This window comes from Neoarius graeffei, chromosome 4 (assembly GCF_027579695.1).
Source record: "Neoarius graeffei isolate fNeoGra1 chromosome 4, fNeoGra1.pri, whole genome shotgun sequence".
Taxonomy (NCBI): Eukaryota; Metazoa; Chordata; class Actinopteri; order Siluriformes; family Ariidae; genus Neoarius; species Neoarius graeffei.
In genome coordinates this window covers 50970850-50995857 of record NC_083572.1, presented here as the reverse complement: position 1 = coordinate 50995857, position 25008 = coordinate 50970850, and the positions used below count along the sequence as shown (strand labels likewise).

Below are 25008 nucleotides of genomic sequence, written 5' to 3'. Positions count from 1 at the left end.
TACAATATTAGGAGTGGCAAAATCTACAGTTTGGTACATCCTGAGAAAGAAAGAAAGAAAGAAAGAAAGAACTGGTGAACTCATCAATGCAAAAAGACCTGGACGCCCACAGAAGACAACAGTAGTGGATGATCGCAGAATAATTTCCATGGTGAAGAGAAACCCCTTCACAACAGCCAACCAAGTGAACAACACTCTCCAGGAGGTAGGCGTATCAATATCCAAATCTACCATAAAGAGAAGACTGCATGAAAGTAAATACAGAGGATTCACTGCACGGTGCAAGCCACTCATAAGCCTCAAGAATAAAAAGGCTAGATTGGACTTTGCTAAGAAACATCTAAAAAAGCCAGCACAGTTCTGGAAGAACATTCTTTGGACAGATGAAACCAAGATCAACCTCTACCAGAATGATGGAAAGAAAAAAGTATGGTGAAGGCGTGGTACAGCTCATGATCCAAAGCATACCACATCATCTGTAAAACATGGTGGAGGCAGTGTGATGGCTTGGGCATGCATGGCTGCCAGTGGCACTGGGTCACTAGTGTTTATTGATGATATGACACAGGACGGAAGCAGCCGGATGAATTCTGAGGTATTCAGAGACATACTGTGTGCTCAGATCCAGCCAAACTGATTGGTCGGCGTTTCATAATACAGATGGACAATGACCCAAAACATAAAGCCAAAGCAACCCAGGAGTTTATTAAAGCAAAGAAGTGGAATATTCTTGAATGGCCAAGTCAGTCACCTGATCTCAACCCAATTGAGCATGCATTTCACTTGTTAAAGACTAAACTTCAGACAGAAAGGCCCACAAACAGACAGCAACTGAAAACCACTGCAGTAAAGGCCTGGCAGAGCATTAAAAAGTAAGAAACACAGCATCTGGTGATGTCCATGAGTTCAAGACTTCAGGCAGTCATTGCCAACAAAGGGTTTTCAACCAAGTATTAGAAATGAACATTTTATTTACAATTATTTAATTTGTCCAATTACTTTTGAGCCCCTGAAATGAAGGGATTGTGTTTTAAAAAATCCTTTAGTTCCTCACATTTTTATGCAATCATTTTGTTCAACCCACTGAATTAAAGCTGAAAGTCTGAACTTCAACTGCATCTGAATTGTTTTGTTCACAATTCATTGTGGTAATGTACAGAACCAAAATTAGAAAAATGTTGCCTCTGTCCAAATATTTATGGACCTAACTGTATCTAGAAATTGAAAAATGTGCAGCCAGTCCACAAATCTGACCTAAACACCAGCCTGCATAAGCAGAGTCAGCCATCCAAGAGAAGTATTTAAAAATCATGGTTTTGAGATCAGGATTACTTTAATGTCATGAGAAATAATTGTGTATGCGAAAACCTGAAAACATAGTAAATAAAAAAACAACTGTAGAAAATGGTTCAGTCCTCATTGGCACAGTTGTCTATTAAATACATCCTCACAATCTTTCTTACGTTGTCACACACACTTTGACAGGAGTACAGGACAGAAGTTGGAAGAGGAGGTGCAAAATGTGAAGCAAGACTCGCTGGCGCTCAGAGTGGACCAGAAAAGAAGGCTAGATAAGGAAATGCAGAATAAGGTCAGAAAGAGAAGGGAAAGATTAATTAACTGATTTCGTGTAGTTTTCTCACTTTTTGATATACTGATGCCACATTTCTTGTTGTCTGTAGCAAGGTAGCCTCCAGGGCACGCTAGATAATAAGATGGCATCTTCATCCTCTATGCTGTCATCAAACCAGCTGCAGGCAGATCAGAAATCCCCAGTAGATCCATCAAGTCAGGAAGATGCTGCTCAACCCGCACAGGTATTAAGCTTGGTGGATCAGAGAACTCTTGAGCAGCTAGAGGCCCAACTTTCCCCAACACGTAATGATGCTGCTGTTGCCAAGACGTGAGTAATGCAAACAGTGTCCGTTCAAATCCTTCATAGTTTCTCTATCTATAGCCAGACTCTCAAAGATGCTGCTATATTATGATGTGGATTTGTTTTTAATTATATCTCTATGCGTCCTGCTCACTTGTATACTGTAGTATGTGTTTGCATACTATGTTTGTATGTCGTTTAAAACCAAGGTAGTTTCTGCTGTACCATTGTGAAAGAAAGAAAGAACAACTTTATTCATCACACACTTGTGAAATTTCCTCTCTGCATTTAACCCATCTGAAGCAGTGAACACACACATGCACACACGTGAGCAATGAGTACACACACGCACCCAGAGCAGTGGGCAGCCATGCTAACAGCACCCGGGGAGCAGTTGGGAGTTAGGTGCCTCGCTCAAGGGCACCTCAGCCCAAAGCCATCCCATATTAACCTAACCTGCATGTCTTTGGACTGTGGGGGAAACCGGAGCACCCGGAGGAAACCCACGCAGACACGGGGAGAACATGCAAACTCCGTACAGAAAGGCCCTCGACAACTGCTGGGTTCGAACCCAGAACCTTCTTGCTGTGAGGCGACCGTGCTAACCACTTAGACCACCGTGCCACCCATTGTGTTTACCATTTTTAGCTAAAGTATCAGAGCAAGTTATTGCAGACCAAATGCAGTGCCTCATAATGATCAATAAACCATGCAACCCTTTTCCATAGGGCTTTTGGGCCAACACTTCACCAAGTTTTATTTGTCTCTGGCAATTGATGTTTTATACCATTTATAATAATACAAAAAGTCTACAGTAGGTTTTGAGTTACTGGCATAGCCTTGTCGCTTTCACTCTGAACCATGTAAGAGGCAACAGTTTGCAACTATATCTGCCATTTTTTTGTAAACTGTCAGATATGCAGGCAGCAGACGGATGCAAATGTGTAAGAGAGCTTTAATCAGCAAGCTGGTAGACAAATCCAAATCATAATCCAAAATTAATAACAATGTGTAGCAAAGGTCAGGTGAGGCATAGACAGAATATCAGAGGCAGGGCAGAAGACAAAATCCAAAATACATAAACGGAGTCAAATCAGAATAACAATGCAGGACTATCAGGCTTGGTAGGTCAGGCAAGAATACTGAGCATTACTTTGCAGTGAGTTGAATGACAGAGACTCCTTAAGTAGTAAACGGTGATTGGTGGGAAATGTGGAACAGGTGTAGCGCTGATCAGAATTCTGGATAGGAGGGGCAGTGCTGTGCTTGTTGGAGATTGTAGTCCATGGTGGCCATGTTTGAAGGTTGCCGTGAATTCCGGGCTTTGACGGACGTGACATAAATGTCACTGTAGTATGTTCCTGATGTGGGTGGAATATTGAAGCATGGCAGGTGGGGATTGATGTTAACAGAGACTTTATTTTTTTTAATATCACGCTTGCTTTTCAGCTTACTATTCTCGTTCATTTGTTCACTCACACACACACACACACGTGCTCTGGTTGGGAGAGATCTCCTTTCTTTGCTCTCTCCCTCCTTTTCTATCCCCCGTTGTCACTGAGAAACACACACACCACATTAATCGACAACAGGTGTACTGACTTTGCCACTCACTTTTCCTGGCCCCACCCTCTATTCACATACTGACGCTTGACCACGCCCCCGCTGCCACACTCACCAATATATTCAACAAATGCATTTGTTTACTCCAGATTAGATAACTGAAATGCTCTTGTAGGGTTCGAACCCAGCAGCCAGCAAGGGCCTTTCTGTGTTGAGTTTGCATGTTCTCCCCGTGTCTGCATGGGTTTCCTCCAGGTGCTCTGGTTTCCCCCACAATCCAAAGACATGCAGTTAGGTTGACGTGGGGCGGCCTTGGGCTCAGGTGCCCTTGAGCAAGGTACCTAACCCCGACTGCTCCCCGGGCGCTCTGGTGTGGCTGCCCACTGCTCTGAGTGTGTGTGCGTGTGTTTACTGCTTCAGATGGGTTAAATGCAGAGGATGAATTTCACTGTGCTTGAAGTGTGCATGTGACGAATAAAGGTTTCTTCTTTCTTCTTATTTTGCTGTTGAGACAAAAACCAATCTGCAGGATCCAGTACATAAATATAGCAGCCAGAGTTATGACTTGTCAAACCCTGGAATCATATTATTCCCATTCTTCTTCTTCATAACAGCAACAAATAATAATAATAGGCGGCACGGTGGTGTAGTGGTTAGTGCTGTCGCCTCACAGCAAGAAGGTCCGGGTTCGAGCCCCGTGGCCGGCGAGGGCCTTTCTGTGCGGAGTTTGCATGTTCTCCCTGTGTCCGCGTGGGTTTCCTCCGGGTGCTCCGGTTTCCCCCACAGCCCAAAGACATGCAGGTTAGGTTAACTGGTGACTCTAAATTGACCGTAGGTGTGAATGTGAGTGTGAATGGTTGTCTGTGTCTATGTGTCAGCCCTGTGATGACCTGGCGACTTGTCCAGGGTGTACCCCGCCTTTCGCCCGTAGTCAGCTGGGATAGGCTCCAGCTTGCCTGCGACCCTGTAGAACAGGATAAAGCAGCTACAGATAATGAGATGAGATGAATAATAATAATAATAAATCTGAAATTGAAATTTGCCTCATGACAATCGATAGTGGCTTGCCAGTCATTACGGCCTCAATCGAGGACAGCCCCCACTATTGACGGCAAGTACGGTCCTGTGAGTTATGGTCTTTACCGAGAATGAATAATTTGATATAAAAGATAAAATATAAAATTATTCATTCTCTGTAAAGACCGTCACTCCCAGGGCTGTGCTTGCCGTTAATAGTGGGGGCTGTCCTCGATTATGGCCATAATGACTGCCAAGCCACTATTGATTGTCACGAGGCAAATTTCAATTTCAAATTTTATATATATATATATATATATATATATATATATATATATATATATATATACTCTTTCACAGCTACAAAAATGTATCCTCAATAAAGTATTTGTAGGATGGTTTCAGTTAAAAATTAATGGATATTAAAATTAATTTAGGGTGTTATAACCATTTGTATCATGACATTTTAATTCTTGACTGGTTACTGTATGAAGTAAAGGCCACATTTTTATTTATTATTAAAATATATTTCTCCAGGGTATAAACATTCTATAAATGTTATTCAGTGTTTTTGTTGTTATTTACCTGTTTACATTAAAATATTATTGAAATGAAAATTTTATATATATATATATATATATATATATATATATATATATATATATATAATAGCTAAAAATTACGTATAAAAACAATAAAAATAATTATAAAGTATAAAGTTTTATTAATTGACTATAAACCATTTCAAAATATAATTTGTTGCAGCATAAATAGAAACTCTATCATTTTGCCATTTATTTCCATTGCTATATGCACTGAAAGTTGTGTTTATACCCTAAAGTATCTGTACATGTAAACAGCTGACGAAATTGGTGTGTTAAAAACTGAAAATGACCTACCTGACCTCGGAAAGTAGGTCAACAGTCAAATCTGACAATTGATTCAGGTAGAATGGGTATATATTTTGGGTAGTTTACTATAGCATGTTATCAGCCAAAAACATTATTTCATGGTGAAAATTACATTTTTGTCTGTTATGATAATTATTCAGACTTTTGACCTAGACATATATATATATATATACACTGTATATGAATAATACATTTCATTTATGTAGAGGTAATAGTTTAGGCTAAAAGTAGAGAAAAGACCAGTGCAAAGTTTTTAGTGAAAACCATCACATTTGGAAATTTGTGTAATTTTTATATATAGCTTCAGTTCAGTGAGCTTCTGTTGTCTGTGGCTACCAGCAGTTAAAATTTTGTCTGAAACCAAACAACTTTTGGAAGAAAAAATAAAAATCACCAAAAGCAATAGCCTTCATCTATGAAATAGATAAAGACATAATAATAATAATAATAATAATAACCTTCCTTTCCTTCTTATTAACAGCCAGTTCACAGGGCTCTACTGCCTCTCCTGTGATCGCCCTGTCGAAATGAAATCTGGACCGTATGTTTGATTTTTGAGCTTTAAATCCATTCAAATGTATTCCACATATACTATCTATTTACTATATATAACCTCTATATTTACTCTGTCCTGTCCTTTGCTTCTTCCTTTCTTTTGCTTGATAATTTCAGACCCCTGCAGATATTGCTCAGGTCTCCAAGTATTCCCATTCCAAAGCAGTGCGGGAGGTAAGGAGAATTTATGTTTGTTTGTTTATATCCTAACTAAAATAATAATGTAGCCCCGTGGCCGGCGAGGGCCTTTCTGTGTGGAGTTTGCATGTTCTCCCAGTGTCTGCATGGGTTTCCTCCGGGTGCTCCGGTTTCCCGCACAGTCCAAAGACATGCAGGTTAGGTTAACTGGTGGCTCTAAATTGACCGTAGGTGTGAGTGTGAGTGTGAATGGTTGTTTGTCTCTGTGTCGGCCCTATGATGACCTGGTGACTTGTCCAGCGTGTACCCCGCCTCTCACCCATAGTCAGCTGGGATAGGCTCCAGCTTGCCTGCGACCCTGTAGAACAGGATAAAGCGGCTACAGATAATGAGATGAGATGAGATAATAATAATCCTTCCTTCTTATTAACAGCCAGTTCACAGGGTTCTACTGCCTCTCCTGTGATCACCCTATCGACATGAAATCTCCTGGACCGTAGGTTTTCTTTTTGAACTTTAAATCCATTTGAGTGTATTCCACATGTGCTATATAGTTACTATATATACACTATATATTTACTCTGTCCTGTACTTTGCTTCTTCCTCTATTTTGCTGGATGATTTCAGACCCCCCACTGGTGTTTCCAAGGCCTCCAAGTTTACCCCTTGGAAAGCAACACCAGAGGTAAACAGAATTTTTGCTTTTTTTTTAGTATATATATCCGAGCTAAAATAATAATGTATATGTGGAAAGAAATGCAACAAGCGCAGCAAACAATTGACAAACAAGGAAATTAACACATGTATTTTATTCTACCCTTACACACTCGAGTTTAGTTCTATTGATTCAAAAGAAATCTTCAATCCTACTTTCTAAACCTTCCTACAATTTATGCTTCAGTAATTAATCTTTGGCTTTTTTACGTTCCCAGGCTGAGGCCATGCACTAAACTGGGTCAGAGAGAGACTGACAGCTGCAGTTTCGATGGGCACGTCTACAAGGAATGTCCAGACACTAGTTATGTGAATGCTATGGAAGTGAGACCGCCCACCTTCTCTTCCAAAGCAGGCAAGGCCCCCTTATTCCCTGACCTAATTCTGAGTACTACACACTCTGCTCATAATATGATAATGAGCGTGATAATAAGAGTGATAAAAAAGACAGTCAGCAGAAGCAGGTGAAAATTCTCAACCAGGCACTTGAATTTTGCAATCACTTATTAGTAAATTTCGTATTGTAGGTTAAAAGATTTATAATTGGTGTGCACATATTTTTGTTTTCTTGCCCCTTGTGCTTTTGTGAGTGACAAATCCCCTTTTTTCCCCCTCTGTAGTTCGCAAACACCACTGAAATAATATTTTTACTTGTTAACATCTGTAAATAAATATATGGATGTTAATCAAGGACAGAGGCTATGATATCCAAAGCCTCTGTTATTGTTAGAGGACAACAGCAACTAAGGCCATTATTAAAAAATTTTCTGTTTCCGGTCCACCAGCCGGGTGAGTGCCGTTTGTGTGGTTGAAATTTTTTTTTTAACGCCGGTTTTTCGACATCTTTTTCGGGTTCGTAAATCTAAAATCGAACTTGACATTTACGCATTCCCAGGGCTTTCCACTAAGGCTCATACTAGCCAGCCATGACAAATAAGTAGTCAGCCGGGGGGGGAGTAAACACAAAATAAACTCCTGTGCACGCAGTTCCCAGGATTAAATGTATTTTCCATAGACCATTTATTTATTCACTTTACTCAAATACAAAGTAAAATGGCAGTAAATCTCTCTTGCGTATTGCATCCTGAGGCGTTCCTGGCTTGTAAATCTCTTATTTTCGGTGCATGACACATTCACGCAGCTGAGCATGCTATAAATTAACAACGACAGCGGTCTGCAGTGGGGCTACACAATTACACACTCAGCGAGCATTTCTCCATTTGTGTATGAAAATACACTCCAACCACTCAGTTTGGTTTCATTTACAACCAACGGTGTCTTTTGATGCCAGCACGTAATTGAACGAGAGAAGACTGGTTTACCGGAGACAAAATAAGCGTTATCTCTGCTTCTGTTCCCTCCAACACACTACTGCCTCCGCCGAGTGCGCGTGCACTCTGAACTGAATCAGCTCTGCGCATGCGCCATGCGGCACAAAAAAATGGCAGCCACCATGAAGGAAGGAGATCCGGAGTTTTCAAACATTTTGCTTAAGTGTGAAATCGCAAAATGGTATTCTAGCGAACAACAAAATAGTAAAGATTCATAAAAACAAATCATTCAGTGATCATTTTAATAGTGTAATTTCATCCGAACTAGGCCTAACGGTCGATTTAGAACTACAAAAAGTCCGTGTGTCGGACATTTTAAGTACCTTTGTAAAAGTTTTGCAAATGTTGCAGTCAGCATTTAAAATGCTAACTTAAAGTTTTTGTACAAGTTTCAGTTGATTAAACCGTCATATTTTATTAAATGTGTCTGCTTTTGTATTAAAAAAGTACTGAAAGAAAAAGCAAACACAGCATTGCGATTTCTTATCCATATATATATATATATATATATATATATATATATATATATATATATATATATAAATAAATAAAAATCCCTCCCTCCCAACTGAAAATTTTTTTGCTCACCCGGTGGACAGGAAACGGATATTTTTTCAAGGATGGCCTAATGCTACAAATTATGAGCCCATTCACGGACCCTGTGTTATCATTACTGAGAGGTATCAGACATTTGACCATAAATCTTTAAAAAACACTGACATAGTCAACCACAGTCAGCTGCTGACATCTAGGGGTAGAAAACCTGTACGGCTGTTGCCATTATGACCACAGGATTCCAAGCCAGAGTTCATTTGCTTGAGTCACAGACACTTACCAACATGAATACTCAAAAGGCTTGTTTTAGACTTTGGAGTGAATTGCTTAGTGTTCCAAAAACAGTGACACTACAGAGTGAAAATGTCTGCTGTGTGGAAATATTTAATATTTTCAAAAGAGAACAATAGAATTTCAGTTTGCAACCAATTTTCAGCGAGTGTCAGCAAGGGGAAAATGCAAAAAGGGTTTTCAATACCGCTAATGTAATCAGATATCTGATAACTCCTCATCCCAGTGATCTGTTTAAAAAAATATGGGATGGCTAGCATTAGCAGAAAAACATAAGCTGTAGTAGTGGGATTTGTCCAGCAAGCACTTGAAAATGGCAGCAAATTGGCTAAGGACAGTCCATCACAGACAAAATTAACAGTATATGACCAACTCTTTTAACCTGTGGAGCACAAACTCACTGAACATTTGGAGCCCTGTTATGCTTCCCAAGTTGCTGCTACTTTTTTGATGTCTTGCTAGTCTTGTACAATGTACAACTCACATGACCCAATCAAAGCTAACATCAGAGACTTTCACTTCATCACTGACATTTGGACTCCATAAGTGTGCTAAGCTTAACCTCTCAGTGGCTGGATGAAGAGAGCAGTGTTGTATGCACAGGCGTTGCACATATCACATGCCAACAGCAATGTCCACTCTTTTGAACAAATGCTTGGACAGTGGAACATAACCAAGTTCATGCATGTTGTGATAAGAAATAATGCTCGCAATATATCTAACACTATGGAGGAGTGTAGTGTTGCTAGTTTGGGCTGCATGCCACATACTTTACAGCTAGCTGTGAATGAAGGTGTACTAAGCCAGCGAAGCATCTCTGAGGGCGTGTCCATCAGGAGAAAGCGAGTTGGTTATTTGAAGCATTCCCATTTGGTCAGTGTAGAAGTTTAGAAAATAAAATGGAATGAAACTGATTTTTTGAACTGCAACCTGTGTTTACAATCACTGTCATATCTGATATACCTGTGTCAGGGCTATGTACAAATAAATTAATCAGTGATTGACATTTTGTGTGTGTGTTTATATATATATATATATATATATATATATATATATATATATATATATATATATATATATGAGAAAGAGAGATCATAGTGTGAAATGCAAAAAGGGAAAATTATTGGTTATTACTGTCTTATCAGCTACAAGAGGGTGCTAATAATTAGTTATCATATCACCCCAATATCGGTGCATCCCTAATATAAATCATATCTAATAAAAGTGACCAGGTATACATAATCCAAAAGATAAAGAAGGACCTCAAAAGCCAGGAATTAATCCAAATAAAAAATGGGTGACTACATTTGAGGTTTACAGAACCAAACTGGTGAAGTGCTATTAAAACATTGTGTACTCAAACATGTTATTGTTGTAATGCTAAAAATAGACCTTCTAACATGTAACTCTCATTTCCCAGGTACAAGCTGCTTTGAGAAAGAGAAGCCATGGTTCTCTGAGGACTCCATACCATAGACCTGACTGTCCTAACAGCAAGTTCTTCAGTGCCATTAGTCAAGAAAACCTGATGGCGTCGTTCCTCCGCAAACTGCTACTTTGTTGAAGCGCCTTTTGATTTTATTGCACCACTCAGTCTTTTTGTACAGGAGTCTATTGGCATGGAACATCTTGACTTGGCAATATTTTCCCTCTCTTCCCTGCAAAAACATCATAGATCTGTCGGATTGTGAGGGCATCTCCTGTGTACAACCCGCCTCAGGTCACCTCTAGCAAAGGCACCACAAAGGCAAACATTTTGAAACCATTTTTTAGACAGCAAATTTGATTGTGCAGGCTGGAAATATTTGATTCACTGTATTTGATTACTTTCACTTTTCCTGTTGGGGAAAAGATCGGTCCAGAACTGCCCAAGCCACCTCAAGTGGCCCTTCTCAATTTAATAGTATTAGCAGCTCTACTCTGAGGTTCTTTGGATTTCTCTCTTTACCCCAGCATGGAGAATAAGCCCAGCAACACTGCTATGGAACCTCATATCCATTGCCTGTATTCAAGGTCTTATTCTTTTGGTCACTATCTACAGCATGTGACCATCAGTGAGGATCGGAACATAGACTGACCAGTAAACAGAGATCTTTTTTCGCAAACTGAGCTCCTGCTTCCGCACCACAGTATTAGAGTAACTGTAGTTGACCCCATTCATTTGGTGCTCTCTTTTTCCATCACTAAAGAATAAGATCCTGAGCTACTTAAACTCCCCTACCAGAGACAAGCTTTCCCAAATAAAAGACCAGTCCACATCCAGTGGTGGGGTTCAAGGCTAGGAAAATCCACTGTATAAATAGGATGTGTTGTAGATGATAGTAATAAGAAATAAAAATCCATAGACTTGGTGGTAGTGCTGCAAAGGATGTATGCAGGGAGTTAAATTGCCCTGAACATCCCCCACAAAGATGATATCTGTAAATTTTCTCACTCTATTTTTTCATAACCACCCCCTCTATCCTTTTCAGTGAAGCAGAGTCAAAGGAGGCACTTGACTGCAGCATGTACCCTTATCCATGGCACTGACAGCTCCTCCACAAGCCCTCGGTCTCTCTCCTTTGACCAGAGCCTCCACCTCACTGACCTATCAGATAGTCTTATGCATGGGAAGCCATGGCCTAATGGTTAGAGAAGCAGCTTTGGAACCAAAAGGTTAGATTCCCTGGACCAGTAGGAATGGCTGAAGTGCCCTTGAGCAAGGCACCTAACCCCCACCTGCACCCCAGGCTGCTCTGGGTATGTTGTACATCGCTCTGGATAAGAGCGTCTGCTAAATGCCATTAATGTAATGTAATGTACCGCATCTGACATCAATGCTATTTTTTTCTATTTTTCCAAGTTAATGAAATCTAAGTTAACAGGGCGGCACGGTGGTGTAGTGGTTAGCACTGTCGCCTCACAGCAAGAAGGTCCTGGGTTCGAGCCCAGCGGCCACCAAGGGCCTTTCTGTGCGGAGTTTGCATGTTCTCCCCATGTCCGCGTGGGTTTCCTCCAGGTGCTCCGGTTTCCCCCACAGTCCAAAGATATGCAGGTTAGGCTAATTGGTGGCTCTAAATTGACCGTGAGTGTGAATGGTTGTCTGTGTCTATGTGTCAGCCCTGCGATGATCTGGCGACTTGTCCAGGGTGTACCCCACTTCTCACCCATAGTCAGCTGGGATAGGCTCCAGCTTGCCTGCGACCCTGTAGAACAGGATAAGCGGCTACAGATAACGGATGGATGGAAGTTAACAGTGCATTACCCTTAACCAAAAAAATGGTGTTTTTTATCTTGCTGCAGTTGTGATTACATTTTTCACTTGAAAACTGAATAAAAATAAGGTATTTCTGCATATAGCTCTAAGTGTGATGTCTATATTGTTATTGAACTGTGTGCTCTTAGGTGATGAAGGTGCACCAGGTCACAGTGGATCTGTATCTGGAGGATGTGATCCTGGATAGCATCAATCAAATGGCTAAGGCTCAGGCCAGAGAAGAGAGCCATCACATGGCAGAGGAACTAAACATCACCTACCCCATGGAGAAAATGTCAGAAACAGAGCAGTCACTCTACTGCTTCCTCAATCCTATGCTTCAGATCAAGGTTTGCTACATGTACTCCAAGAGTTTAGAGTAAGGGGGCACTGTTGCTCTTGGCGGGGTTCGTTGCGAATGTCGTACTATATATTGAATATTGTGGCAGCGAGGAGTCAGGTAGAACCTGCAGATAATACGTGATGAGTTTCACCTGTGTTTGATTACTGGCAGTTTACTTTTGTGTGTCTTCTGTGTTCTTTCAGAAAAAATCCATTAACTAGAGAGAGAGAGCTGAGATACCCAACACTATGCATGTGTACACAGATTAGAGGAATATAAAGTAGCTGAAAAGTGATCTATAAACTAAAAATAAAACACACCTTCAGTTTTCAAATCTGTCTCCCAGTTCCTCATTCCCTAAACTGTGACAGTGTTACAAATATACATTGTGGGGTAGTGCTGTAGTACTTGAGACAGGTCTTGGTTTGGAGACCGGTCTCAAGACCACTTTTTGAAGGTCTCAGTCTCGTCTCGGAATTGACCGAATTTTTATTTGGTCTTGTCTTGGTCTCGGACATAGAGGACTTGGGATTTTATTTCAAGACCGCAACTGTGGCAATTTCACTAAATTGTCTATGCATTGTCTGAATTAAATTGTTAACATTGTTACTCTGATTGAGTGTAAATTTTCCTGCTTTCATATGTGACCAATAATGTGATTCGTTGCTAATTTGAAATGATTGTGGCTACTGCCTCATAGAAGCGACGCGAGGCAGTAGCCACTATGTCATCGTGTTGTAAGAATGTAAGAATGAGTGTAACAGTAGCGCACTGCTATTGCACACTATTACAATCACAACGGTGATTGTGATCTCGCGATACGAACAGTTGATCTCGCATTATCAAAGGTACACAAGAATGAGTGGCAAAGCCACTATGTCACCGTGTTGTAAGAATGAGTGTAACAATAGCGAAGTTTCATAACCAATCAGCACTTATTCTGATCAAGTTCGATTACCCGTTCTACTTCTTGATAAACTTCGGAACCAATCAGAACCAGAAACGAAATAAGAGAAACCTCGTTATAACTTCATAGTATCGGAAGATAATCGGCAGATAAAAAGATAAACGAAATTCACCTCATGGTTCGCCAAGGCTACTGATTTGATATCAAGTAAGTGGTGTTTATTTTAAGAAAATTTACCTTTTGATTATCACAGGTTTTGTTTGGTCCTTCTGAAAGGTCAAATGAAAGGTTTTGTAAGTTTTTTGAGCTTTTTGACAGATATATTGAAAAGCCGATATCAAACTTCTGCTATTCGCTTTAATTTTTTTAATTTAATTTTTTATTTTAGAGTCTTTACACTACAGTTGTGAAACAAAATGTGCTCATTAGTACTAAATAATGCTTCTAAGACAATTCATGAACAAATGCTTTCTTACTATTTTGAAAATATAGTTCACAGCTGATGCTGCTCACAGCTTGGTGATGCTTGCAAGAGATGAGGCGAGTATAATTGATAACATGTATATATGCTATATTTACTGTATGGATATGGTATCAGAAAACAATTTTATTTACAACCCCGATTCCAAAAAAGTTGGGACAAAGTACAAATTGTAAATAAAAATAGAATGCAATGATGTGGAAGTTTAAAAATTCCATATTTTATTCAGAATAGAACATAGATGACATATCAAATGTTTAAACTGAGAAAATGTGTCATTTAAAGGGAAAAATTAGGTGATTTTAAATTTCATGACAACAACACATCTCAAAAAAGTTGGGACAAGGCCATGTTTACTACTGTGAGACATCCCCTTTTCTCTTTACAACAGTCTGTAAACGTCTGGGGACTGAGGAGACAAGTTGCTCAAGTTTAGGGATAGGAATGTTAACCCATTCTTGTCTAATGTAGGATTCTAGTTGCTCAACTGTCTTAGGTCTTTTTTGTCGTATCTTCCGTTTTATGATGCGCCAAATGTTTTCTATGGGTGAAAGATCTGGACTGCAGGCTGGCCAGTTCAGTACCCGGACCCTTCTTCTACGCAGCCATGATGCTGTAATTGATGCAGTATGTGGTTTGGCATTGTCATGTTGGAAAATGCAAGGTCTTCCCTGAAAGAGACGTCGTCTGGATGGGAGCATATGTTGCTCTAGAACCTGGATATACCTTTCAGCATTGATGGTGTCTTTCCAGATGTGTAAGCTGCCCATGCCACACGCACTAATGCAACCCCATACCATCAGAGATGCAGGCTTCTGAACTGAGCGCTGATAACAACTTGGGTTGTCCTTCTCCTCTTTAGTCCAAATGACACGGCGTCCCTGATTTCCATAAAGAACTTCAAATTTTGATTCGTCTGACCACAGAACAGTTTTCAATTTTGCCACAGTCCATTTTAAATGAGCCTTGGCCCAGAGAAGACGTCTGCGCTTCTGGATCGTGTTTAGATACGGCTTCTTCTTTGAACTATAGAGTTTTAGCTGGCAACGGCGGATGGCACGGTGAATTGTGTTCACAGATAATGTTCTCTGGAAATATTCCTGAGCCCATTTTGTGGTTTCCAATACAGAAGCATGCCTGTATGTGATGCAGTGCCGTCTAAGGGCCCGAAGATCACGGGCACTTTTTTGTACCTTTTTTGTACCTTTAACTTTTCCAGCCTCTTATTGCCCCTGTCCCAACTTTTTTGAGATGTGTTGCTGTCATGAAATTTCAAATGAGCCAATATTTGGCATGAAATTTCAAAATGTCTCACTTTCGACATTTGATATGGCTTCTATGTTCTATTGTGAATACAATATCAGTTTTTGAGATTTGTAAATTATTGCATTCCGTTTTTATTTACAATTTATACTTTGTCCCAACTTTTTTGGAATCGGGGTTGTATAAGCAGTAGCCACATGTACCCATAGGGTACCTATTTTTCTTCCTGTTAAAGGCTGTCACACCTCCCTGCCTCCCTTCAAGCACAGTGGTCTGGTCTTGGTCTTGATACACTTTGGTCTTGGTCATGACTTGGTCTCGGTTTAGGTGGTCTTGACTACATCACTACTGTGGTGCCCAAGTTTCTCCACTTGTTGATGCCTTTCAGTGTTTCATGGTTTAACAATGTTTTGGAACTTCTTTTACAGTATACCCCTCTCCTGATCGATACCTTTCAACACTGGGATTCCATACATGCTTTGTAAGCTCTTTGTGGACCATGGCTTCAGCAGTTTGATAGAATGAACACGATGTCAAGAAAATCCTACAGAAGCAACTGTAGGTTGATTTGGTTAATTATAATTTCATTGACAGCTCTATTATAATTAGTTTTGAACATGAGATTGAATGTGATTGGTTCTTTTTGAACACAGCTACAAAACGGCTAAAAATTGCTTTTCGCTTTTTATACGTTGTAATTTCACATTGAGGGTGGAAAATGGTCTGACATGATTTAGCTTACATTTGTGGGATTTTTTTTTCTTCATTGCAAAAAAACTGCCATTTTAACATGGGGTGTGTAGACTTTTTATATCCACTGTATGTGTGAGCTTCCATATTGCATTCCATAGTGCCTGTTGAGGTGTCCACGACCATGGCAACCTTGACAGGACTGTGTGTGTGTGTGTGTGTGTGTGTGTGTGTGTGTGTGTGTGTGTGTGTGTGTGTGTGTCTTGTTGTGGATGCTACGAGATGCATGAATTTCTACTGCATACTTACCATTCTTATATGCATCCTGCACACTACACTATTACACTACACTGCACTATTACTTGCACTTACATTCCACACCCACCACTTGGCCTGTAATTTAGGTCTAATTTATGTCTTAACTTATGTCTTATTTGTTTATTGTATTATTTGTACATTATGTTGATATGTGCCTATATGTATATTGTTGCCTCTATTGTACAGCATATGTCTATATTATTATTTGTCTACTAAATGTATACTACTACATGTCTACTGTTAAGTGTATAGAGAGTTAACACCTACCAAAGTCAAATTCCTTGTGTATGTAAGTATACCTGGCCAATAAAACTGATTCTGATTCTGCATAAATGAGCTAGTGTTTTGTTTCATGCTCTTAACTGTCAGGGGTGATGAGAATCACCTCAGTAACAAATGCCACAATGTCCCGAGAAAGGAAAAACCCCTTAGTCTCTACTTATACAATGAAATCCCTTGTCTTTTTCCTCCATGAGAGTTGGTCTCAGGATCACCGTTCAGTAAAAGTAGTACCATGGGGTACATCCTGGTCAGAACAAAGATGCTCTAAGTTCGTCTTTACAGAACGTTCGGAGAGTGACTTTGGAGCTCCGATTCTTCTACAGAGGTCATTGTGTTTCAGTGGGTTATTTTCAAAGTCCCCAGTTCAGACACTGTTTATTAAATCAGAAAATTTTGGGGAGAATTTATACTTTTTTAAAACTTATTTTTAAAATCTGGTTAACCTGCAGTTCATTTTGTTTACAATAATAAACCTCTGTTCATGGTCATTTTTTATTTATTTTCATTTTATACAGACAAAATGTGCATTGTTTATGATTCAGAAATAAGTCTTCAGTCATAATTTTTTTCATTAAAAATTTTCTTCAAAATATTCTGCAGATAGAATCAAGATCCTGAAGCCACTATCATGAATCAAATCAAACTGTCACCAGAGTGTTACACCCCTAATATTTACATTTGATTTGCTTAATTGTACATCGGTTTATTGGTTCAAGTTTTGACAAGGGGAGAGAAAGCAGGTGGAGTGTAGTTGCCAGCTAGTGTAGATGTTTGCCAGTTAAGTGTCATAATTTTGGACAACACAAAATATGACAGTAAAACGTGCAACAACAAAACAGGGGGAACCCTTTGGGGAGTGTATTTTACCTGGATTTAGTAAGGTGCTGCAAATACATCATAATGACATGACTTCTTCTCGAAGGTAAGGATCTGTCTGTTAACAGTACAGAGTAGAGTGTGTTGAATGTTTTGTGTGTCTGTGTAAAGTTTTGATGCTAAGCTGGTGGTGACATATCTCTTTTACTGCTGTAAGTTTGTTTCATATTCAAACATTCAGAGATTTCTGGTCAATAACGCACAAACAACATGGCAAATTATTGTAAGACTACATGATTTGACTGTGGCATCAAAAGGAGAACCAGCTAAACCCTTTAAATCAAGTCAGGAAACATCTGATTCTGAGTTAAACATTTTCTCTCTGAATATCTGAATCATTGCTGAATTATAAGGGACCATCACTAAAGTGGAGCAAATAAGGAAAGTGTGAAGGAATGAAAATGTCATTACCAGCTTGATTTCAATCAGGTCTTTCTGCATATAGGGGTAATGAAATCAAAGCAATTCATAAGTTGAATTGTTCAGTTGGAAATAATTCGAACATGTCAACAGAAGCGACAAAATTAGTTATACAACAAACATGACCATGCAACAGATTTTAAATAATTATTAATCATTGATACTGATGGAAAATGAAAGTAGATAACATACATGTAACATACATACAATGTATGTAACATATGAGAGTGGCTGAGTTATTGCTATTACAGTGGTGCTTGAAAGTTTGTGAACCCTTTAGAATTTTCTATATTTCTGCATAAATATGACCTAAAACATCATCAGATTTTCACACAAGTCCTAAAAGTAGATAAAGAGAACCCAGTTAAACAAATGAGACAAAAATATTATACTTGGTCATTTATTTATTGAGGAAAATGATCCAATATTACATTATCTGTGAGTGGCAAAAGTATGTGAACCTCTAGGATTAGCAGTTAATTTGAAGGTGAAATTAGAGTCAGGTGTTTTCAATCAATGGGACAACAATCAGGTGTGAGTGGGCACTCTGTTTTATTTAAAGAACAGGGATCTATCAAAGTCTGATCTTCACAACACATGTTTGTGGAAGTGTATCATGGCACGAACAAAGGAGATTTCTGAGGACCTCAGAAAAAGCATTGTTGATGCTCATCAGGCTGGAAAAGGTTGCAAAACCATCTCTAAAGAGTTTGGACTCCACCAATCCACAGTCAGACAGACTGTGTACAAATGGAGGAAATTCAAGACCATCATTACCCTCCCCAGGAGTGGTCGACCAACAAAGATCACTCCATGAGCAAGGCGTGTAATAGTCGGCGAGGTCGCAAAGGACCCCAGGGTAACTTCTAAGCAACTGAAGGCCTCTCTCACATTGGCTAATGTTAATGTTCATGAGTCCACCATCAGGAGAACACTGAACAGCAATGGTGTGCATGGCAGGGTTGCAAGGAGAAAGCCACTGCTCTCCCAAAAGAACATTGCTGCTGGTCTACAGTTTGCTAAAGATTGCGTGGATAAGCCAGAAGGCTATTGGAAAAATGTTTTGTAGGCAGATGAGACCAAAATATAACTTTTTGGTTTAAATGAGAAGCATTATGTTTGGAGAAAGGAAAACACTGCATTCCAGCATAAGAACCTTATCCCATCTGTGAAACATGGTGGTGGTGGTGGTAGTATCATGGTTTGGACCTGCTTTGCTGCATCTGGGCCAGGACGGCTTGCCATCATTGATGGAACAATGAATTCTGAATTATACCAGTGAATTCTAAAGGAAAATGTCAGGACATCTGTCCATGAACTGAACCTCAAGAGAAGGTGGGTCATGCAGCAAGACAACGACCCTAAGCACACAAGTCATTCTACCAAAGAATGGTTAAAGAAGAATAAAGTTAATGCTTTGGAATGGCCAAGTCAAAGTCCTGACCTTGATCCAATCAAAATGTTGTGGAAGGACCTGAAGTGAGCAGTTCATGTGAGGAAACCCACCAACATCCCAGAGTTGAAGCTATTCTGTACGGAGGAATGGGCTAAAATTCCTCCAAGCCGGTGTGCAGGACTGATCAACAGTTACCGGAAACGTTTAGCTGCAGTTATTGCTGCACAAGGGGGTCACACCAGATACTGAAAGCAAAGGTTCACATACTTTCGCCACTTATAGATATGTAATATTGGATCATTTTCCTCAATAAATAAATGACTAAGTATAATATTTTTGTCTCATTTGTTTAACTGGGTTCTCTTTATCTACTTTTAGGACTTGTGTGAAAATCTGATGATGTTTTAGGTCATATTTATGCAGAAATATAGAAAATTCTAAAGGGTTCACAAACTTTCAAGCACCACTGTATATCAGAACTTGTTAGCCAATCCCATGTCACCATGATGTTATCTGCAAGGTTGACAATGTTGCTCGAAAACCAGCTATACAATTGTCCACCATGTCTAGATTGTACTATACCTCTGTGCACCTTTTGGACATTCTGACTCCCATGTGTTGTGGGTACTTTGTTAAAATAACTGCAGGTCTTTTTAAATTTGGCTTGCCTGTCTGTTCACATTCTCTATTACGCACACCGACTCTCTCTCTCTTATCTGATTATTTTTTCACCTTTGTATACTTGTCTTATTATAGCTGTTTATTATAACGTTAAGCTTTCCCATTGCACATGACTCTCTCTGTATCTGATGTCATTCATGTCTTTAGGTTGTGTTTATATGGGTTGATTTTGACTTTCCCCGTGGCTGATTGGATCACTATGTGATTTTTTTCTCCATGGCTCTATGGCATGTCTCCATGGCTGATTTGTGATTTGATTTGTTCACAAAACTCTTTGGCATTTAACTCACTCCTGAATGGTGACCCTCCTGGAGAAATGAAGAAGTCCACGTGTAACTCGTAAAGGAGAACTGTCTTAAAAACCATAAACACACAGTCCAGAACATCTAGATTGTGTCAGGTCTGAAGGCTGGTTTACCGGGGAGGCCAGCAATTCATACATGAGCTGTAGTTGCCAGGATTGACATAAGCCTGAAATCCAACAAGTCAGTGAAGAGGCTTTCTTTTTACCAGACATATGCCTTCATTATCAAAGTTGTACTCTCTGGACTTAACTGCTGACCTGTGAATAAACTCCTAAAAGGTCAACCTGCCCCATGTGTCCTCATCAGTATGATTAATGGTTCATGAGATATGAGCCAAAAATAGAAAATACTATGCTGTAGTGTCACAATGAAGCCAACTGTAAAACCTGGTAAAACCTACTGTTTGGTCTGTACAATCAGTTATAGCAAAGAAGTAAATATATGTAAAAGCAGCAATCTTTGGAGTCCAAGCACTTTTCACCAAGAGTGTTCCCAATGGCCAGTGTGTGCCAAGTTGCATAGAACAATATTGAGGCCATAAATGAACCTACTGTTGAAGTTTTGTGATGGTAAAGCAGTGCAAACCCTTTGTCAACTGCTGAAATCTGATTGGCTGATTTTTTTTTTTAAATTAACACAGCCATCATAGTACAATAATGCAGTATCACAAATTTCAGTCAATTGGATTTACATCCTTTAAGGATCATCACACCCCAGCCTTTGCATCAGAATCATGTCATGTTTCATGTGAATCCATATAACCAAACTGGCCTGAGTTTCCCAAAAGCATCATAGCACAAAGATCACCATTAAATGGTAGAGCGAGCAGCACAATAAGCACTCTCTCTCCTAGTTAAGATGCTCTTAGAATTAAGAGGCTTTTAGGAAACCCATCCCTCATCTCATCTCTCATTATCTCTAACCGCTTTATCCTGTTCTACAGGGTCGCAGGCAAGCTGGAGCCTATCCCAGCTGACTACGGGCGAAAGGTGGGGTACACCCTGGACAAGTTGCCAGGTCATCACAGGGCTGACACATAGACACAGACAACCATTCACACTCACATTCACACCTACGGTCAATTTAGAGTCACCAGTTAACCTAACCTGCATGTCTTTGGACTGTGGGGGAAACCGGAGCACCCGGACGAAACCCACGCGGATACAGGGTGAACATGCAAACTCCGCACAGAAAGGCCCTCGCCGGCCACGGGGCTCGAACCTGGACCTTCTTGCTGTGAGGTGACAGCGCTAACCACTACACCACCGTGCCGCCCCGAAACCCACCCGTTTTAATCAATTAAGTTTCACTCTGGGGCGGCACGGTGGTGTAGTGGTTAGTGCTGTCGTCTCACAGCAAGAAGGTCCGGGTTTGAGCCCCGTGGCCGGCGAGGGCCTTTCTGTGCGGAGTTTGCATGTTCTCCCTGTGTCCGCGTGGGTTTCCTCCGGGTGCTCCGGTTTCCCCCACAGTCCAAAGACATGCAGGTTAGGTTAACTGGTGACTCTAAATTGACCGTAGGTGTGAATGTGAGTGTGAATGGTTGTCTGTGTCTATGTGTCGGCCTTGTGATGACTTGGCGACTTGTCCAGGGTGTACCCCGCCTTTGGCCCGTAGTCAGCTGGGATAGGCTCCAGCTTGCCTGCGACCCTGTAGAACAGGATAAAGCGGCTAGAGATAATGAGATGAGATGAGAAGTTTCACTCTGTTAGAATTGATTAGCATGTGGTGGCCATCTGGTTTACAAATTTCAACATGCTTTCAATAATTAATGAGTTTAAGACTCATTCAGCAGATGTGACTTCTGACAGTAACTAAGTACACCATAATTAACTTGACAGTTTCACAGCAACTGGGGGTGAATAGTTATGCAATATAATGAAACTTTTATTATTTTTATTTGTAATGAATAAATTATTAATGATTAAGAATGACTAAATTAGTTGTTTTGCAAACTATATTAATTTCCACCCAGTTCAATATTATTGGATATTTTGTTTTAGATTCATGACGTAATCCCAGAAAATTCACATCACTTCCTGGTTATAACACTGCAAAAAGTTTAAGGGAGGTGAATACTATTGCAAGACACTGTAGTTCATTAGATTTATTCCTAAATTTAAAATGAAGAATTGAAACAATGCAGTTTTGCATTACATAAGAAAATCAATTGTTTTCTGTTTCTCTCCTAGCTATGAATGTAGTGACTAAAAAAAGTTCTTGGCTGGTAGTGGGTCGGTGCTGCTTTACTCATACCCACCCCCTTTTCTGTTCTTTTTTTTTTTTTAACTTCCTCAGTTGGTGACATGACTGCTCTGTACCGGTACTTCTTAACCACTAGAAGGCACTTACGAGCAAATGTAGCTTAGGTCTTATTACTAAAGACCACAAGCTGGTTCGCTGTTTCTGGTTTTGGGTCTCTGTGCTCTCAGTCAGCTTCCTCTGTACTTCATGCACACTGTAAATATTTATAGTCAAAATGTTATGTGTTCCTCTGTCACTGTTAAAATGCATCCTGCTGCCTTATGTTAATTCAGCAATTAATACAGTAGTGCATTCAAGATTCCAAGGATGAATGGAGCACAAATGGCATGGTACAGACTTTGCCATAGTAGAAGCTGGCAATCAGGTAAACAGAAGAAAGTGCAACATGACCAGCACTGCAAAAAAAAAAAAAAAAAGGTAATACAAAGAACAAGCACACCAAATACAGAAACACAACACAGGAATTAGTGATGTTAAATTTCTTGTGCATTTGAGGTTATAGATAAGATGCATAGAGAACCAAAACTATAACACTAAATGACTGAAAATAACTTAATTATTATTAGTAATCTACTCCAGTAATGGTGAAAAAAGTCAATATTTATTGCATATATTATTTAGTGCTTTGTTATATGAGCTTGTTTAACATTTCATTCTTGTCTATAAATAATATTCCAAATATCTAGAGTGTGTGTTTTATTCATATCCTTTATTTGTTCAGTTTTTCTTGTTTGGACATTTGTATTAATTTAAAAAAGGACATCTCAAAATCTCATGACTGAAGGCCACATTCACTTCAAAGTGGATAATGGTCGTATCACTTAATAGTCTGTGTCTTTGTTGTAATTAACATTTCCAAATGAATTTATTTGGCATGTATTTTAATGATGTGTTAAAATTAATGTCAAGTTATTTCAAATTATTTGTATAATAGATTAGTAATTACATACAGCTCTGGAAAGAATTAAGAGACCACTTTAATTTTTTTCTTAAATCAGCATCTCTGTTTGGCAGCCATTTCATTCCAGTGTCTGTGCTGGAATTCCAACACAAGCACACCTCATTTTACTTAATTAGGTACTGATTAGGTGATTACCTGAACTAAATCTTATTTAACGAGGAAAAGTATTTAAAAAAAAAAACACTGCTGTGGTCATCACTATCCTCTTGCAATAGGACCAGTTTGGATGGCAAAAATCATGCTCGTAGTCCCTTAAATTTAATTGGAATACAAAAATATCTATTCATCATGCTAAAAGAGTTAAAAGGAAAAGTTTTGAGAGAAAAAGAAGGGTTCAATTCTGACTTTACTAGCAGCAGGATACAGTGAGTATCATTGTTTCCTTCCTTAACATTTCAAAATCGGCAGTTCATAAGAACAAGTTCAAGCAGCAGACATTGGGGACAACAAAGTTAGAGACTGGCAGAGGGTGAAAACAATTCACCACTGACCAGGATGATAATCAATTCCTTCAAATGTCACTCAACAACCATAGAATGACATCAAGTGACCTACAAAAAGAATGGCAAATAGCAGCTGGGGATAAGTGCACAGCAAGGAGGGTTTGAAACAGGCTCCTCTGCGTGGGGATGAAGTCATACAAAGAAGAGCCAGGCTGAGGTTTGCTAAAGATTGGACCGTAGAGGACTGGAGTAAGGTCATCTTCTCTGATTAATCCAATTTTCAGCTTTTCCCATTGCCTGCTCATCTAACAGTTAGACGGAGACCTGAAGAGGCCTACAAGCCACAGTGTCTTGCACTCATTGTGAAATTTTGTGGAGGATTGGTGATGATCTGGGGGTGCTTCAGCAAGACTGGAATGGGGCAGATTTTTGTTTGTGAAAGACACATGAATTGAGCCATGTACAAGGTTATCCTGGAAGAAAACTTGCTTCCTTCTGCTCTGACAATGTTTCCCAACTCTGGTGATTATATTTTCCAGCAGGACAATACTCCATGCCACACAGCCAGGTCAATCAAGGTGTGGATGGAGGACAGCAAGATCAAGACACTATCGTGGCTAGCCCAATCTCCAGACCTGAACCCCACTGAAAATCTCTGGAATGTGATCAAGAGTAAGATGGATGGTCACAAGCCATCAAACAAAGCTGAGCTGACTGAATTTTTGTGCCAGGAGTGGCATAAAGTCACCCAGGAGCAACATGAAAGACTGGTGGAGAACATGCCAAGACGTATGAAAGCTGTGATTAAATGTCAGGGTTATTCCACCAAATAATGATTTCTGAACTCATCCTAAGTTCAAACATTAGTATTGTGTTGTTTAAAACTGAATATGATCTTGATTTCTATGCATTATTCAAGGTCTGAAAACAATTAATCTTTTTTTTGTTATTTTGACAAGTCATTTTCTGCAGCTGAATGCTCTAAGTGACAATATTTGTATGTGGAATTTGGGGGAAATGTCAGTAGTTTATGGAATAAAACAAAAATGTTCATGTTCCTGAAACCCATACCTATAAATAGTAAAACCAGAGAAACTGATAATTTTGCAGTGGTCTCTTGATTTTTTTTTTTCCAGAGCTGTATGTACAAATTTTAATTGGTTCTGCTGATTTTTGATTCCCCATATTGTATAT

General features: G+C 39.6%; 2 protein-coding genes across 2 annotated transcripts in view; both read left to right on the top strand.

The window, feature by feature from the left end:
- The window catches only part of LOC132884400 (nucleoprotein TPR), a 65140-nt gene extending 58020 nt beyond the window's left edge, over positions 1–7120 (top strand). The window contains exons 16-22 of the mRNA XM_060918240.1: positions 1486–1591; positions 1683–1903; positions 5849–5908; positions 6040–6096; positions 6494–6556; positions 6688–6745; positions 6993–7120. Coding sequence (XP_060774223.1) covers positions 1486–1591; positions 1683–1903; positions 5849–5908; positions 6040–6096; positions 6494–6556; positions 6688–6745; positions 6993–7010 — 583 coding nt within the window. The 3' untranslated portion in view covers positions 7011–7120. The remainder of the gene's footprint in view (positions 1–1485; positions 1592–1682; positions 1904–5848; positions 5909–6039; positions 6097–6493; positions 6557–6687; positions 6746–6992) is intronic.
- Positions 7121–10839: 3719 nt separating this feature from the next.
- On the top strand, positions 10840–13273 carry LOC132884399 (cilia- and flagella-associated protein 91-like). The gene is made up of 2 exons (XM_060918239.1): positions 10840–11690; positions 12336–13273. The coding sequence occupies exons 1-2, from the start codon at positions 11631–11633 to the stop codon at positions 12567–12569; spliced, it is 294 nt and encodes a 97-aa protein (XP_060774222.1). The 5' UTR covers positions 10840–11630; the 3' UTR covers positions 12570–13273.
- Positions 13274–25008: the final 11735 nt, after the last annotated feature.